This window comes from Panthera uncia, chromosome D1, assembly GCF_023721935.1.
Source record: "Panthera uncia isolate 11264 chromosome D1, Puncia_PCG_1.0, whole genome shotgun sequence".
NCBI lineage: Eukaryota > Metazoa > Chordata > Mammalia > Carnivora > Felidae > Panthera > Panthera uncia.
Window position 1 is genome coordinate 9,644,334 of NC_064808.1, and position 19,122 is coordinate 9,663,455.

The following is a 19,122-nucleotide window of genomic DNA, read 5'->3' on the forward strand; positions in this document are numbered from 1 at the left end:
ACCATGACTTACTGAGGCAGTAAAGTCACTGCAGAGCGGACATTCCTGCAGCCACAGAATGGCTTAATGTTATAAAGTCTCTTTTGTTCTAGGAAAATTTACGTTGGTACTTGGGAAAATTAAAATTCAAGCTTGGGATGTAAATATCTAGTGAGTGATAATGAGCAAAGCATTCAAAAACAGATTTTTCTTTTATAAGGAAATTACCTAAAGGCCGCTAAAAAACCCCTTTTTGCCAAAGGCAAATTACCAGTATATGTTAAAGCCACCAAGGTCTTTTAGGATCATGCATAGCCTGAAAATCAGTTATAAACTCAGTAACTTTATTGTTAGCCCCACAGGTAGGTTCCTTGCATTCTGACTCTACAGTCCCCTCAATTGAAAGAAAAGAAAATATGTCCAGGCTGTTCTAATACCTTTACGTCTTGTATTGGTCAGTGTATCACCGAGGGTATTTGTTTTAGTGCTGTAATAAAACACTTCAGTTTCTAACATTAAGATTGTTGTTTTGTGCTTTACCTGTCTGAGCAGAGAGCGATCGGACAATATTAAGCATTCTATGCGCTATAGAAAGAGGAACTCGCTTGAATGTGTTATCGATATCAGGATTATGGATTTTGTAGAAATGAGAGTCAGTTTTGATGAGATGGTTCCCTATTGGAATTGGCTGCCATGATTGACTGCTTGTAAGAGAAGTGATATATCTTTTCTTTTCATTTAAGAAAGGAAGTTACCTTGGATTTGAGGATTTTCTTGGATGGGGGGCCAAATATGTACTCGTCTTTATTCAGCGAATACAATACATATTCATATGTATTTGGTGTGAACATAGGCAAGAATAGACGAGTAGGTCAAACTGTGGGATGGGCAAAGTTCCTTGGTACTTCTTAATTCCTCTGATAATATCACAGATCAGTAAACCAAGTTTGCTTTTCTCAGTCCCCATAAACCGGGTTTAGAAATTCAGAATTAATTTCATTCTTGTTTTTGTCACTTGGTTCTCAAAACGCTGCATCCTTCAACAATAAAGAGGCAGTCAGTCATGGTATGACATCCAATATGACTTACTTTTTTTTTTTTTTTTTTTTTGACTTTTTAATTTTTGTCGTTTAAACTATGTTTCCATGCCGGTTATATGGTTAGTTTCTCTTGAACTGGTTCCAAGGATAACAAAGACATTACGAAGGTAACAAAAATATTATGAGGAAATGCGATGAGACCACTACGCTTCTTGATATAACGTTGTTAAGATCATTGTTGGGTCTTATTACAAGAACTCCACTGGCTATAAACCTTGATAGAATATTTTGTCGAAGTTGCTGTGAGCATTTTAATTTCACTTATGTATAGGAGAAAACAACTTCCTCTGGGTAAACATTAGGTTATTCTAGTAAGAAAAATGGAAATAAATCTGTATAACACTGGGGAAACTAAACAATTGAGTTTATTGTAGATATGCAATAAATATATATGTATATTTATATGAAATATAGTATTTATGTATATGGATACATATACTTGCACACATATATACATATGTAGTAGATTTTAATTTCCATATAATTAGCATTATTACTTAAATTCAGTTCTTTAATGAGATGCTAATTAATAGCATAAAAATTATTTTGCCTTTTTTTCCTGCATCTTCTATGTCCAGACAGTATGTTATGTGCTTGACGTGTGTTTAAAGGTAAACTGAGATACATTAAAAGTTTGAGGAGTTGAAGCAAACACTGATTTGAATTGGGCAACACAAACTGAAAAAAGGAGCACTCTGTTAGCAGGAGGTAGGGGAAAGGTTTTTGTGTAGATGTGGATGCAAAGCAAGGAAGTTATGTGACTGGCTGTAGTTTAGACAGCTGCCTTCTTTGGAAGAGCCTCGTTGGCTGTTTGTGGTTAGTTGCTCTGAAGTTTAATTTTCTGAGATCGGAGTGCATTGATTCTGGTGTTGGTTGCAGTTTGCTTATGTAGGCTGTCCAGGCATTAGAGCCACTCTGGTCTAATGGCCTCCTTGTTTAACAAGGTTGATCACATTGGCTTATCTACTTAAACTTCACCATTGTTATTATTTTAACTGGTGAGATTACTGAGGCTTAGAGAAGTTGAGGGTCTTGTTCATAGTCACATAGCTTATAAAATGTGCAATTTGCCGTCCTAACTCTAGCAGTCTAGTTCCAGAATCTGTGCCCCTTCGCGTTCTCAGGCCTGCTTCTGGAAGAGCCCTGCCTGAGGCCTGTCACGGAATTGTGCAAGGAATACTGTTGGTGGAATCACAAGGTCTAGGGATGGTTCTCAGCTCTGGTTCTGACAGCGCGTACTCCCTCGTACTGGTCTTTGACTTTGTTTTCTCCCCTGTAAAATTAGGGTCTCATGTCTTAATGTCCCTGACATTAAGCTTTTGATTGCTAGTGCATCCATTTCAAGGACATTCCTCTCAAAGAAACAATTGCCAGCTGCATGACAGCTACTAGCGAAACAACTGGAGAAGAAACAGGCCACTTTACTTATGATTTCCTTTGAGAAAGCTCTGGTTAACATGGATTACTAACTGCTTGAATGACCCCACTCTTCCCTTCCTGTGCCCTCATTCCTGATCTTACGTTTTTTTAATGTTTATTTATTTTTGTAATTTTTAAAAATGTTTATTTATTTTTGAGAGAGAGACAGAACGTGAGCGAGGGAGGGACAGAATCCGAAACAGGCTCCAGGCTCTGAGCTGTCAGCACAGAGCCTGACGCGGGGCTCGAACTCACGAACCATGAGGTCATGACCTGAGCTGAAGTCGGCCACTTAAACTACTGAGCCACCCAGGTACCCCTTAATGTTTATTTTTGAGAGAGAAAAAGAGTGCGCGTGCGTGTGGGTGAGGGGGAGGGGCAGAGAGAGAGGGGGCAGAGGATTCAAAGTGGGCTCTGTGCTGATAGCATCAGAGCCTGATGTGGGGCTCGAACCCACAAACCTTGACATCCTGACCTGAGCTGAAGTCGGAGGCTCAATGGACTGAGCCACCCAGGTGTCCTATCCTGCTCTTATGTTTAAATTCACCCATAAAGGGGCTCCTGGGTGGCTCAGTTTGTTGAGCCTTTGACTCTTGATTTTGGCTGAGGTCATGATCTCATGGTTCGAGGGTTTGAGCCCCACGCTGGGCTCTGTGCTGAGAGCGAGGAGCCTGCTTGGGATTCTCTCTCTGTCCCGCCCCTGCTCGCACTCTCTCTGTCTTTGTCAATAAATGAATAAATGAATAAATAAATGCACCCATAAAGAGCAAACCCAAGAAACTGTAGATATTCCACCCTCAACCCTAATAAAGGCAGAACCCCACGTTTGTGCTTTCTTTCTCCTTTTCTCCCTCCCTCCCACACCCTCCCTGTGAACTTGCTACCTGGCCCTTAGGGCATGCTATGTACCCTCCAGGACTTGTGAGTGGTAAATCTTGTTCTTTGGAGTTTCCTGATGGTTGCTGCCGAGGTGCAACCTGTATTTACGGTAAGGACCACAAGGACTGTGCCAGTCCAGCCACAGCATTGGCTTCAGGAGGGCACATGTCTGTGGGGACTGCCACGAGTGGTAGGGCCCAGGCGAGGGCCGCAGACATTCAGGTCGATAGCATCACTATCAGTAGGCTGCGACCAACAGAACTAGACATTGCAGCTGGCATTCAGTGACTACATGAAGTAGCCTTTGGCCTAAAAGTCTGTACCAGATTATGAGTGTTGCTAAATACTTGGGGGCATGGCGGGAGTTGGGAAAACACAGCCACATCGTGAGTGAGGTGTAAGCTGGGTAGATACCAGGGTAGAGAAGGAGATTGATGCAGCTCGCTGAGTACTGGTGAGCTGCTAGAATTGAGTAAAGGGCTGTCTGTTTTTATTTTTTATTTTTATTATTATTATTTTTTGGTGTTTTTATTTATTTTTGATGGCTGTCCGTTTTTAGAGTGAAGTCAGGGAACTGGGGAGCAGAGAAGAGGTGGGCTTGGGGAGAAGAGGGAATACTTCAAAAATGTAAATTGCCTTGTAGAGAATAGTCTGGGGGAGAGGAAGGCTCTGTTTGTTTTAATTGCAAAATGAAGGGAGAAAGGCAGAAATGAGCCAGTTTTAGGAAAATGCTAATGTCCGAGTCCTCTCCAGCCTGTGGGAATTAGGACACACTGGTGGTGTGGCCACATCCGCCTGCCTTGCCCCCCTATCTGCTCAAGCACACCTCAGTTCTCTGCAGATCCCCACTTCCACAGTACTTTTGGGAGTCCCCAGTGTTTGCACCCTGTTGTGAGCACAGAAACCACTTTCCTTCAGGGCTTGCAGGTGACTTTTGCTTGTCTGTTTTTAAAAAAAAATTTTTTTTAATGTTTGTTTATTTTTGACAGAGAGAGAGAGACAGAGCATGAGCAGGGGAGGGGCAGACAGAGAGGGAGGCACAGAATCTGAAGCAGGCTCCAGGCTCTGCGCTGTCAGCACGGAGCCCAACGCAGGGCTCGAACCCACAGACCACGAGATCATGACCTGAGCTGAAGTCGGATGCTCAACCGACTGAGCCACCCAGGCGCCCCATTGCAGGGGCCTTTTGTGAGGAGGTGGCTCCACCCCAGGTGCTGTCCCCTACTGCTTCCCAAGCTCTAGAGCCCGGGGGGCCCAGCAGCCTTGCATTGTCTTCAGTCCTCCTCACAGAGCAAGGAGCCTGGGTACAGTCCATGTGCAAATGAGAACACAGCTTTCCTCATGGAGCTCAATCCCGGTCATGGTCACAGTCATGGAGGCCAGGCTGGCAGCTGAACTCCACTTCCTGCTCTTTGAGCTCCAGCTTCAGATACTTGAGCTCAAAACTTCCTGCAGGATCTTTCCCCTGATTCGAACCGCTTCTCCAAATAGATGCCTGGGGATCCTGGGCATCTCCCTCCTGGTCATCCAGGTTTAGGATAGCTTCATCTGCTCCATGGGAGTAGGGGACAGTTGTGACCGGTTGAATTTTAGAGGGATGTAACAAATGCAAAACACACTGTGGAGAAAAGAGCTTTTGGAATTGTTGTGTAGGCCTTGAATGAATCAATGATACGTACGTATCCGTGATGTATGTGTGGATTCTGGAAGGAGGACTCTGAACCCGTGTATCTCATGCTGAGATCTTGACCTTCTTGAAGTCTTAGAATTTAGAATTGGTAGACACCCTGGAGCCCTAGAGATCTAATCATAACCTGTGTTGTTCTGAGGCGGGAAGACAATAAATATATGGTACATGTGGGTTCTCCTCGTGTAGCTTCACTTACGTTTCTCGAGTGAAGTCTTGTACTCAAACCCAGCATTTTTTCCTTGCACATGAAAAAAGCCTGTATATACTAGCATTTAGATAAGGCCTGCTCTACTCCATTTTATATTACCCCAAATACAAGGTATGTAAAACCTTAACTTTGTGTAATAGCCTAGAACAGTGTTTGGTCACAAAGTAGTAATATGTTTTTTTGAGCAAATGAATGAAGAAATGAATATGTTTTTAGATGATCCAGAACGAACATGATGACCCATAGATCATCATGGATCCATCCAGCATGATCAATAAGGCCTTCCAATAGTGATTTAGTATTAGTAATAGGCATATGACTTCTATGCTAGGGTATATTTCTACTCCAGTCACTTTCTCAGGTCTCAGATCACAGTTACATTTTTAGAAAGCTGAGGCAATTTAAAACTTAAAGTTAAACTTACTGATATGATTTTCCATAGGAAGTCTAACACTTAGAGGGTATAGGAATCCAAGAACAGAAGCTTTGTTTTTCTCAAGCGCACAGAACAGCACCCTCTACAGAGTAGGCACTCACTAGCTATATGATGAGTGAATGAATGCTTGAATGCTTTCCCCAATTGCATAAAAACATGTTTGCTTTGTTTAAAAGGAATCTACTACATAAGAATGTTATGCTTACAGCATTGTTAAAATTGCAGAAGTAGGCAGTCTTTTTTTTTTTTATTTACACTATCCAAGGCCTCAACTTAAAATACAAATTTTAGATGGTTGAAACCCGTATCTGTTAGCATCTTTTGAGTATCCAGCCAAAAGAAGAATCAGAGGGGGCAAATCAATTGACATGCTAGATATTGAGTTAAGAGACTCTTAGGTGTGATTAAAAGGTACCAGGGCAACTTTCAGGAAGCAAGTGATGACCGTACTTATTATATTACTAAACTCCTTCTCTCCCATCGGAGTCAGGTGGTTCCTTCAACATGGACTAGAAGTTTACTATAGAGAAACATTGTTTGTTTGTTTGTTTTGGAGCTACAAATCTCTCATTCTACCCCAGACCATAAGAAGAGTGGGAATAGGGGTTAGGAACACTGTGTGGACTTGGGAGCCAGACTGCCTGGGTTCAGGTTCATGCTCCCGTCTTGCCAACTGCATGTCTTAATGGCAAGTTTTTAATCTCTCTGCTGTGGTTTTCTCATCTGAAAATGATACTTATTAAAAAAAAAAATTTTTTTTAATATTTCTTTTTTAGAGAGAGAGAGACAGAGTGTGAGCGGGGGAGGGACAGAGAGAGAGGGAGACATAGAATCCAAAGCAGGCTCCAGGCTCTGAGCTGTCATCACAGAGCCTGATGTGGGGATCGAACTCATGAGCCATGTGATCATGACCTGAACCAAAGTCGGATGCTTAACTGACTGAGCCACCCAGGCCCCCCCAGAAAATGATGCTGATTATAGTACCTATTTCACAGGGGTGTTGTGAGCATTAAACGTATCGATTTTTCCTAAGTGTTTGGGATGTGCCTGGCACATAGAGTGGGCTAAATATTTGTTATTATCATTATTACTGCTACTAAAGTAAAGTGAGAAAAAGAATATGGAAATTTATTTGATGGAAATTTATTTCAAAAATCAGCTTTGCTAGACATGCTTCTCTTCCCTAAAGCAAGTCTTACGTTTTAAGTTGTTTCTCTAGATTTACAGTATGCTACCCCTCCAGGCATTTTGGGTGCTATTTAGTGCCCTCCGACCATGGGGTGCGTGTCTTTATTTTCATTTAGCTGATGAGCTTCATGGTGAAGGGCACAGCATTCCTGATTACCCAAAATGCTAAATAGTGAGGACCCAGGCAGACCAGGAAATTTGGAACTGTGTAATAGTCACCTGACATAATACATCTGCTTTCCCAGATGCAAAAATTCCATTCTTCTCATCTGCCTCTTCCTTGATTTCAATTTCTCTGCCTACTCTTTCCCTATATATTTTGTCCCATTTGGCTTTTAATTTTTTTTCTTTTTCATTTTATTTATTTTTAGAGAGAGAGAGAGAGCACAAGCCGGAGAGAGGGGCGGTGTGAGGGAGAAAGAATCTCAGCCAGGCTCCATGCTGAGCATGGAACCTGACTTGGGGCTCAATCCCACAATGCTGGAATCATGACCTGAGCCGAAATCGAGTCGGACGCTTAACTGACTGAGCCACCCAGGTGCCCCTGTCCCACTTGGCTTTTAAAAATAATTCAGAAACTTCAAAAATGGGTAATACTTTGCTGTTTCCAAACTGCTTTCACATAATGTTATCTTATTTGATCTTTACAACATCTCTACTGGAGAAAGGCAGATAACAATTTTTGATCAATCTATCTGTCCTTTTTTTTTTCTTCCCCTCTTAACCTAGTTTAGATTTCATAATCCATCTTTTCAGTAATACTTTTGGCAGTGTCTCATGCTTTTCTGCCCCTTTGGTATTTTGTCATCCTGTCTTGCAAAACCCTAATCCTGGATGAAACCAAATAGGCACTTTATCTAGATTCGCATCTGAGCAGCCCAAGCCGTGCTGAAGCAGTCAGTTTGTGTTATAAATTTGTGAGCATCGCTTCAAACGTGCCTTCAGGGTAGCCTGGCAGTCCTCTTCTGTTTCTCTGATCAGTTTATTCTCTATTTCCATGACTTTTCCAACATTACCCTTTCTGTTCAATATTCTGATTCTACACATGGCCCCGACCTTGGGTGTCACCTCACTTCCGCTTAGTTTTTAAAAATTTTTTTAAATTTGCTTTTGAGGGAGAGAAAGAGAGAAAGACCATGAGCAGGGGAGGGGCAGAGAGAGAGAGAGAGAGGCAGACACAGAATCCAAAGCAGGCTCCAGGCTCTGAGCTGTCAGCACAGAGCCTGATGCAGGGCTTGAACCCATGAACTGCGAGATCATGACCTGAGCCGAAGTCAAGATCTTGGAAGCTTAACCAACTGAGCCACGCAGGCTCCCCCTCACTTCTGCTTTGACAGGGATGACACCTAATGGGGTTTCCTACATCCTGGGTACTATTCCTGCAAACCTGTTGATATCTGCAACAGTGACATCTCCTTTTCTTTGTGTTATGTGACTAAACCACCCTTCTGCATCACTTGGGCCATGCCTTCCATATACACTTTGATTTCTTGATGCTTATACCACAGTCATCCCTTCTCTCTAATATATTAAACAGCTCTCTATCTTAGCCGGATTGTTCCCCTTAGCTTTTAAACACGCCCAGGGTTTTCCCATTTCAGAGACAAAATAGCCATAACCCCAGTAAAACTCCCTCAGTGTTTCATCCTTGGCCTGCTGTTACCCCACTGCAAATGAGTTTGATGTACGTGAAAATACTCTGTAAATAGCAAAGCTTTGTAGTTATCCAGGAGGCAGGGTTTGATGATACGAATGTACAAAATACCATGAGCCATGTTCAGTCTTCCGGTCCTTCGCCTTTGCCAGTGTGGTAGTGGTATGTGGGAAGAACCTGTGTCAGGGAAATACATGCGGTTATCATTAGTGACAAAGTAAGAAGAATCTCAAACACGGTCTTCAAAGATCAGCGATCATCGTGGACTGTGGAGGACAGTTTCTTAAGAAGTTCCTGCAGAGCAGTTTAACCCCGTGAGATTTTCTGGTGCTCTTTTTTGTTTTAAATGGCATAAGCGAGGTGGCCATCGTCTCTGGGAGGAGCTGAGGAAGACTCTGGTGCCAAGGTACTGGTTGCATACACATTTGGAATAACCAGGACAGGCTGGGAAGAAAGAATAAAAGAAGCACTATGGTTACTACAGTCCTCCTCAGTCCTGGTCCCCAGCCCTTTCTCCCTCCCCTGACTCAAGCTGAGCTCTTGGGAACCTGCCGTGGGACTTGACTGCTGCTCTTCTTCCTCCAGCACATACTCAATTATTTTACAGAGAAGAGGCCCAGCTCACCCTGCTGGTCTTGGTGATTGCTTCGTTGGCAGAATGGGCTACAGTACAATTTGTGCAGAACTCCAAGACCGAGAAGATGATCAGCAGGGCTGAGATTCCTTTCCCAGAAAGGAATCTGAGATCAAGAAAAAAACACGCTGAAATTTTGACTCATCAGGAGGGCTCCCCGCAGGCTTCAAAAAGTTATTGGCTCATCAAAGGTGCCACTGTTCATGCTCAGCTTACTCCATGATTGTTTCTGTGTTATCAACAAATGTTTATTTCAGGGAAATGTGAATTAATTTTGAATTTTCTTTAAAATGCCACAAGACTTTCCTTTTCTCCAGCAGACTGTTTAGAAACATTGGAAAAGAAGCGCACTGTTTTTCTTTGCAATGGATTTCTTGTTTTTATAAAAATGTTACCTGCTTATTAAAAAAAAAATTAAGCCATATAGAAAACAATCAATCCTCCCTAATGTCACTGCCTAGAAATAAGCAAAATTAATATTTTCTGCCTATTTTTCTAGAACTCTATGTAGAGGCCAAAAGGCAGATAGAAAAATGGATGTGTGGTGAGACAGCAAGAACTCTTCAAGAATGGAATTGTTTTGTACTTACTGTTTTGAAGTTTGTAAATACCATTTGATTTTAAAAGAATAGAAATAAGTAAATTAAGTCTGCTAAAATTACAACTAAAAGTGTATGAAATCCATGAAGAGGTTGAAGTAATTTTAAACCTACCCGTTTCAATTTTAGTGTGAAATGATTGCTTACGAAGAATAAGGCGATTGGGCACTCTTATTTGACATCTGTCTCGTCTTACCTCTCTTCACCTTTCAGATTTTGGTGATTATGTCACTTTTCACTTATTTTGGTGGGGGGAGTGGGTGAACATTAAAAGCTTTATATTCACTCCTGTAGCTGTCATTCCCCTTGCTGTTCAGTCTTCCAGTCCCAGATGATCATTTCATTGGTTTAGCGCTCCTTGCTAATCTTTTTATACAACTTCTCCCTGCCTTTCTGAGTTCTTGATTTAATTTACATCATGTGTGGTTGAATAAGCCTTGTTCAAGAATTTTATTGGATGTGTTATTCTTGACTCACAGTTTCTTGTCACCAAAAACTTGATGACATTGCTCCATTGTCTCTCCTCCCTGCATGTTGCTGTGGTGGACACTGAGTCACGCTGACTTTTCTTCCAGCTTATAGGTGATTGGATTTCTCTGCCTAAAACCTTAACGAATCTGTTGTTATACTTGATACCTTAACAAGGGTCTATATCTATGCATCTTTCTCAATGAGTTTACGTGTCTTTCTCCCAGATAGGTTATTCTCTTTCAACGTAAAAATTCAGTGATTCTCTTCGTTCAGGATTTTTTACTCAGTATCCCTGGTTACTTTTTTTCTGTACCATGTGTTGGATTCTCTACTCAGGGAAACCAAGTATTATTATGTTGGATGAAACTTGCCTGTCTGCCATGTTTATCATCTTCTTTCTATTTACTGTATTTCTCATTGTCTCATTGTCTTCTGTGAAGACTGTGACAGCAGGTTTTCTCTCTACCATATTTATTGAGCCCATTGTGTTTCTTGCTGTGTGTGATTTCTTTGTTAGATCTGTAATGGTTTGGGCTACTTGGTTTCTCTAGTGCCACAGTTCTTTTTATTTCATCCTGCCATTTTCTTTTCTCTCTCTTTTAGAGAGAGAGAGAAGAGAGAGAAAGAAAGCGTGCACAAGTGGGAAGAGGGGCAGAGGGAGAGAGAAAGAATCTTAAGCAGGCTTCGCATTCAAAGCAGAGCCCGATGCAGGGCTTGATCCCATGACCCTGGGATCATGTCCTGAGGCGAAATCAAGATCGGATGCTCCACCAACTGAGTCACCCAGGCCCCCCCATTTTATTTTCTTATTAATTAATGATTTTCAGTAGTATAAAAATGCTCATGAGAAATCTTCTATTGATAATTGGGTAATGTTTTCTCCCGTATTGTTTTTTGTTGGTGGTATTGTTTTGCTTGTTACGTGTGCCACTGCTGCGACATGGTATAACATGGCTTGACCTGCTATTGGAAATTTCTTTTGTTGTCTCTGTGTTAAATGGAAAAACCTATACCTGGGATTGAATACCAATACCTGAAACCAAAGAGCTGGTTCATGTGTTAATCACAGAGTAGAGTCGTTCTGTCAGAGAACAGGAATTTGAGCTAAAATTTAAGGAAGTGGTTGCCCAGACTAGTAAGGAATCTAACCACGAGAACGAGGACACTCAGTGGATTCCTCGTTTGTGTGACTCACATCTCCATCAAACCAGGGCACATCTTGTGAGGAAGAGGGAAGACACGTGTGTTTGCATCCATTTTATCATCTGATACGTCTTTTGTTCTAATCAGTTGAATTGTGTATCTTTTATTCAAAGTAAATAATAGGCATCTGAGTGTTTCTGGTGACCCATTAACCTGCGGGAATCTTAAGTTTTCTTTCCTCCTCTCTTCCTTTTTTTCCTTCCATTTCTTCCTTTAATCACTCTGATGTATTTAGATAGTTTCCTACCACTTTTTTCAGTTTTCTCATTCTTCAAGTGAACAACTGTATATAGGCCTTATGTTTGTTCAGATATAGTACAGGTGAGTTTTCCCCGATTATATTTCTCCTTAACTTTGTCCACTTTGTCTTCCTTGTTTCCAGCTTCAACTTAAGGGCTAGATACAGTTTTGTGTACATTTTGCTCAATGCTAACTATGCAGCTGTAGCAGTGAGAAAAATAGCTTAGCTGGCACTGAGCACAGTTCTTGCTGGTGAATGTGGGCTCTGCTCTCTCTCTGTCTCTTTTGAGAAATGCCTATAGTAACACTTGCTCCAAGGTCAGAGGTATATCCTGTTCCTGTGGATTTCTGCTCACTCCTCCAGGTTTTCAAGGTGCACTGGAAGAAGTTAACTCTGGTGACCTTTCCTACTTCTCTTGAGGTCCTGGGATACCAAGGGCTTTTAGCATTCAGGATTTGCTGTATGCCTTCTTAGAATTGACTGCTCTCCACCTAAGTCTCCTTAGCCCTCGATCGGAGAGGATTAGTGAGACTTCTCTGTATATTGTCATTTCCTGCTTTTGATAGTTTAGTTTCTGGGGAGTAAGAAACCAGGTCAGGAGCTGTGCTCTGCCACCTTGAGACGCAGCAGAACCATTTGGTTTTTCACTTGGATGCCTATTTAAGTGGCAATTTTTGAGTAATTTGTGTTCTTTGGTTTGGTATTATAGAGGATATATATTGTGTTCTTGCTTCACTCCGTGGTACTTACCAAGAAGTCCCCTCATATTTTTGCCTTCTTATAAGCACTTCTGTGCACTTGGCTCTTGGGGAAATGGTCAGAGTCCATGCTTTGCCTGACTGTGGTAATGAATGGATGATTCTGTTTGGAGAACATTGAGAGGCATGTGCTTCATTTTCAAGTTGCTTCATTTTTCGAATTTCTCTAATACAAGTTGAACATCCTTGATGTGGCCAGTTTCCCTTCATCCCGTTCTCAGTCTAAAATGAAACTACTCCATGACTTGACTGTCTTTGTTACGCAGAATTTCAAACCTCTAGGAAATACTGTCTGGGCGTCTTTAAGTCTCTTTAGCTGTCTTCCCCATCGTTCATGTGATCAACAGTGAAAGCAATAGAGGGTGTGCTTTCTGCCCCAATCCATCTGCAGAGGTGGCTCTTCCACTTTATTCTACAGTCCTAGCGATCCTGTGACATAGTAGTGGGGCTGCTATACAGTCATGAGAGATACGTGTGAGAGTGGCCAGAGAGGAGACGTGTGGTGGATGATGGGATACTTACGATTGCCCAGCAGTCTTGGCTGAGGATCCCATTCATACCCGCATCCAGCAGCAGCAGAGTCACTCCAGTGGAGACAAAGATCGCACTGACCGTGTTCATGCCTAGGCTGCCTTTAATCTAACGGAGGTGACAGGAAAAAGAAATCATACGTAGGAGAAAAACGAAGCAAAATGAAATAAGAATCAGTTAAATATAATGGCTCTCAATCCTTGAAATCTTCAAACAAATTTTGAAGTCGAAATGACTTGTTTTTCCTGCCTCTCTGAGTTTTCTTGAAAACTGTGCTGTATGCAGAGTGAAGGTAGCGTACTTCTAGTATTTGTAGAAAAAGGTACATAATACAGAGCAGAAGCTCATCCATCGCGTTTGTCTAAAAGCCTCACACACAATAACAGTTGTGTTCCCGGTTTAAAATACTAAAACAACAAATAAAGCTTCAATGAGCATTTTTCTGCGGCACGCATTGTGTGAAATTATTTACGTACATTGTCTCATGGAACTCCTAAAACCGCCATACAAGGTAGTACAACAAAGCATCCAGTGTTACATAGATGGAAAAGCGTGTCTGCAAAGACATGTTTGCTGATAAATTTAGAAATTGACGAAAACCCTGAAGTCGTTCTAGGGACTCGGTAAAAAAAACCCCAGGTTTAGAATGAGGAAGTCATTAGGCTTTTGTGGGTAGAGATGTATGGGTAGAGTACAAAATTTTCTTCAGTTTCTACAAGAAGATTTCGACACGCAGCAGGATAATTGGGAAGCCAAGTCTTCAGCCAACTTGCTAGCAGTGGCTGAGTTAGTTCTTTTTAGAATTCACAAGAGCTTTGGCATGCCTTAGGGTCTCCCCACGGGCCTCTAAAATGCTGCTGGAAAAATTGCTTCAGGTACCATTTTAGTAGCTGTCTTCTCCAAATGGACAGATTCTGTGCCTGGACAACCTCAGTTAGAGGGAAGGATCCATAAATGATGCAGAGAAAGGGTGCTTTATTTTGTTTTTTAGATGACGACAGGAGTGGTTAATTGAGGTTAGACTGATTTTAGTTTCGTTTAGTCTAGCCTAGTCCCTAGTCCAGTCTCTAGTCTAGCGTTTAGTGTCTAGTGTAGTGTCTGGTCTAGGAGAACTTGAGCAGCAGGACTCTGTGTTCCCATTTTTCCATTCTTTCCTCCTGCACCGGATTAAATATAATCCTGAAACCACCTCTCCTCTGGTTGTCACCATGTCTTGGCAAATCACGTTCCTGCTCCTGTTTCAAAAGTAGACCAGGAAATTGCCAAAGGTGGGGAGCTGTGGCCAAGAGAGTTGAAAGACCTGTCTCAGTGATTGGTTTCATAAACTTTTTCTGTACCCAATTGGTGCTTTCAGTGATGACTTAACAAACTGTAAAACAAAAGTCACATCTGAGTAAAAATAGGCTGTGTGCAAATAAAAAATAAAAATACAAGGCAAGGCAGAACTGAGAAGTGGCAAATGAATAAGAGAGTCTTTGATACCAAAGTGGCGGGTGGGTATTTCCTGGCTCCTATATTCTGCTTTGGAGTTCCCCTAATGCAGTGTGACCCGGTGGAACCAGGGAGCCCTAGGATAAAGCTAAAAACCTTACCTATACCAGTTTCCGCTCTTGGGAGTCAGACAGTCAGGACATGGGGCTCTGCCATTTCTGAGTGGCAAATTGTGTGGACCGTGCTGGGGCACACATACCATGGAGGCAACCGGTAGAAATATTTTTGGGGGAAAGAGTGCTCCCCTTTGCATTTTCTGAATTTTCCTCTTTCTCAATTTTCCTCTCCAGATCAATTAAATGAATCTTTCAAAGAGTTTAAAAAGTAGAAACATTCTGACTTACCAGACTAGGGGAAAACTGCTTGGATGCCAGTATATAGAGAGCACTGGTAGCAATGAACTGTAGAAACAGACACATTTATTTGTGAAAGATGGGTTCTTTGGTCGTGGGAGCTTCTCTTTTAGTAGGAAAGATTGGTCTCTTTATGTTCATCTAGTTTCCCTGTCTAAAGTTCCTCTCATACTTCTCCATTTTCTGGAGTAACTTTCCGAGATTGTTTCCTTTGGACTTCTCCCTTTTTTTCTCTCCTTAGTTTCTCGCATGTAAAGAACTCATTCTCTTGTGAGCTTACCATGTGTGATGACTTCTGAGCTCACAGCTCCGTCTCTTGTCATGATCGTTTGCATGTTTTAATCATGTTCCCGATCGCCTCCTTTTGCCTGTCTCCACCCAGTACATACATTTCCATCTAAAACATAATCAGGAACTAAAACTTTGTTGGTTACTTGATCAGTGTAAACTTGAGGGTATGAGTTTAAACTGCAGGTTAAAATGGAGAAGAAAAGCTCTTCTTTTTTAAATACTCAACCAGAGCTGCTATATCTCACTTTTACAGTGGATCGGATGTGGGGCTTTTATAAAAAAATGGGCTATGCATAGGCTTGGGACAGCGGTATCTGATAGAGTGAGAAAGAGAGGTGTTCTAGCAGTCTACTCACAGAGATGCCACCCCGGATCGCATATCCGCTAATAAAAGCAAAGGAAAGAAATGCAAAAACTAGTCCATAAATGGCGTCCATTAAACCTAAAATAATTCTGAAACCAATGTGCATCAATCCAATCAGGATCTGGATTGCCTGAAAAAAGAAAACGGGCATTTTCAGGTTGCTTCTTCATTTTCAGGTATGAATGAGGCATCACTGTCACTGCTGCTGCTGCTTTTTTGTTGTCAGCTCCGTCAAGATGCATGGCTGTCCTTTATGCATATATACCTGTACCGCAGGAGGTCGGCCACAGAGGTTTTGGCAGACGCTGGAGCCAGGCCCTCAGCAGAGGCCTTGTTTGAGGTATTTGGGGAGGCTTGTAAGGATGGCCCAAGGAGAGTTCTTCAGGTGCGTGGTTAAGCATGCAGTGGTGTCCCCTGAGAGCCTCTAAAAGACTCTTAGGAAAAAATGCTTAAAAAAAAGTTTATTTATTTTGAGAGGGACAGAAAGAGCACACATGCATGAGGGAGGGACACAGAGAGAATCCCAAGCAGGCTCCACACTGTCAGCGCAGAGCCCAACGTGGGGTTTGAGCCCACAAACTCGTGAGATCATGACCTGAGCCAAAATCAAGTGTCAGATGCTTAACCAACTGAGCCACCCAGGTGCCCCTGGGAAAAAATGCTGTAACTTTTTTTTTTTTTAATTTTTTTTTTAATGTTTATTTATTTTTGAAACAGAGAGACAGAGCATGAATGGGGGAGGGTCAGATAGAGAGGGAGACACAGAATCCGAAGCAGGCTCCAGGCTCTGAGCTGTCAGCACAGAGCCTGATGTGGGGCTCGAACCCACGGACCGTGAGATCATGACCTGAGCCGAAGTCGGACACTTAACCGACTGAGCCACCCAGGCGCCCCCCAAAAAATGCTGTAACTTTGATGGCCGTTCCAAATGGACCTGTTTTGCTTGGGAAATCCCTGTTGTGGAGAAAATATCAATGAAGGAAGTATCGGTGAATTTATGGGGCATTAAGTACATGTTTGATAATATTCTAAACCCTTCACTTTTATTGTTTCATGTAATCTTCCAACCGATTGGATGGAGACACAGAGCTGTCTGTCTTAGTTTTCTCAGGCTGCTGTAACAAAATACTGTGCTACCTTCTGGGTAGCTTATAAACAACGGAAATTTATGCCCACAGTTCTAGAGGCTGGGAAGTCCCACGTTCAAGGTGGTTGCCTTCTGGTGAGGGCTCTCTCCTTGGTTCATAGCGGGGGACTTGTCACTGTTTTCACATACCGGAAAAGGCTAGGGATCCCTCAGGAGCCTCTCTTGTAAGTCACTAATCCCATTCATGAGAGTTCCTCCTTCATGATCCAATAAGTATTTCCCAAAGGCCCACCTCCTAATACTATCTTTAAAGTTAGGATTTCAACATAGGAATTTTGGGAGGACATTCAGAACACAGCAGTGTCCAAGGTCATATAATTACTGAAGAGCAGATCTGGAAATTTAATATAGGAAATTGATTCCAGAACTTGTGTCTTAAGTATTGTATCCAGCCTCCCTGAAGGTTCAGCTCCACCTCTCCACAAAGTCATCTCGATTATACTGGTCAGCGTAAGCTCTTCTTTCTTTCTAAATTCCTGTTTTATCTTATGATATAGATTATACACCTTATTACTTGGTTTTATGCTTGTTTATATTGTTCTTTTTTAAAAAAAATCTTAGGTGCACAAACATTTTCTTGTTGGCCAAGACATATCCTCAAAGACAGGGAATACATCTTTGTACCTCTTAGAGCACCTTCCTTCATCCTGGATGAGCACATTTGTGAGAAATAAGAACTGTTAGATTGGGCCAGAAGTTAACTGGAGATTTACCATTTGTTTCTTCCCAAACGTATGCCTTAATCTGCCCAAGAAGACTGCAGATACAAAGATTGCTGTGTTTATTTCTTCAGTAGCTTTCTGTTGAGTACAGTTAAGTTACTAAGTTGAATCAGAGTTGGAAAAAAAAATCACAGCTTCCTAAATAGTGCTAAGAGATTCATATTTTCTTTGAATAATGAATTTCCTTGAAATTCAGGCTAATGAAAGCTATGAGCCTTCTCCCTGAAAAACCATTCTTAAACATCCATCCATACACACATCACACTTTTGTATAGAACTTCAGAGGTGTCATGGGCCTGTTTTAGCCAACCACGGGTCTCAGTTGAAGTGATTAGGCATTATATTTGGCTTTTACAGACTCTTCTTTAGAGAAGAAGTTCAGTCATCTGACCTCAGGCTTCTTATCCTCACCCTTGCCATCATCTTGATGGCAGTTAGATGTTGGGTTAATGCTGGTCTACTTTTCTCCTGGTATCACCCTGGCTGTACCATATACCGACCGAACTTGCCTACAGGCCAGATTTGGTAATTTGGTCATTTAACTTACTCTTGATGTTTGGCCACAGCTACTTTACATTCTGAGTCTGCTGGGGCAGATGCCCCAAGTCCTACCACCTGCGGCTCCTGTACTGTTGTGGTGCTTGGGGGCTACTAATAGTGTAGATGTACAGTCTTCAGGGGAAATAAATAGCTTCTGTCAACTGTAACTTTTACAAACAAAACGGCAACCATCACTTTAAAGTCCTTCCCCTAAACGCCTCTCTGTTACCAGTTAGAATGCCCCAGTGGCTCCCCATTTCCACTCAGAGTACAAGCCAGAGCCTCTGTCCTCCAGGCCTCACAGGGTCTGGCCCCCACCCCTCCTCTGCCCTCCTTGAGACGACCACCTCCCTCCATCATACTGTTCTACTTAACCGGCCTCCTTCCTGTTTCCCAGACACAGCGCATGTTCTCCTCTAAAGGCCTTTCCAACTTTACCTGGAAGCTCTTGCCCTGATGTCTGCATGGTGTGCTCCTCCCTTCCTGTCTTTGCTCAGATGTCATCTTCTAAGGAAAGCCTGCTCTGATCAACTTGAAATTGCTACCCCTGCCCTTCACTGCCTGGTACTTCTTATACTTTTTATGCTTCTTTATTTATTTACATTGGTTGTCATCCCCCACTATACAGTTTCTAGAAGAGTGTTCAGAAATTTTTAATGATTGGACATGTAGGTCATGAGATCACAAACTTCTCTCCACCTATAACTTATAAGCACAATCAAACCTTGCAAATGCAAAATTAAAATTCTCATAGTAAGTAGACTTACCCCTAGTATCTTTGCTTCTTCTCTAAAGTTTGTGGTTGCTGCTCCTGTAGCTGGGTTTACCATTTGTATGTTTCCTTGGCCCTGCTGACTCTTGGTGATGATTCCTGGAGACCCAAAGAAGGGAGGCTGGGCACTCTGAGCTTGTTTTGTGGGGTGCGTGAAACCCAGGGGTGGTGGGGACCCAGGAGCCATGGTGTTGCTTGGTGGGTAAGGACTGAGTGTGGTTTCATATGTTTGAGGTTGGGTTGAGCAGGGGAGGGGCAGAGAGAGAGGGAGACACAATCTGAAGCAGGCTCTAGGCTCTGAGCTGTCAGCACAGAGCCTGATGTGGGGCTCAAACTCACAAGCTGTGAGATCATGACCTGAGCTGAAGTTGGGCGCTTAACCGACAGAGCCACCCAGGTGCCCCAGAATTACAGTCTTTTGATGCATGGAGAAGACTTTACAAGCCAGACTG

At 42.4% G+C, this 19,122-nt stretch overlaps 1 protein-coding gene across 1 annotated transcript; it reads right to left on the bottom strand.

Moving 5' to 3' along the window:
- Positions 1-8,878: 8,878 nt before the first annotated feature.
- Positions 8,879-18,857, bottom strand: MS4A12 (membrane spanning 4-domains A12). Its single transcript, XM_049615001.1, has 5 exons — positions 18,666-18,857; positions 15,482-15,619; positions 12,932-13,098; positions 9,226-9,293; positions 8,879-9,173 (listed from the first exon to the last, which is right to left on the bottom strand). Exons 1-5 carry the CDS (start codon positions 18,855-18,857, stop codon positions 8,896-8,898), a joined length of 843 nt encoding a protein of 280 aa, XP_049470958.1. The 3' UTR covers positions 8,879-8,895.
- Positions 18,858-19,122: the final 265 nt, after the last annotated feature.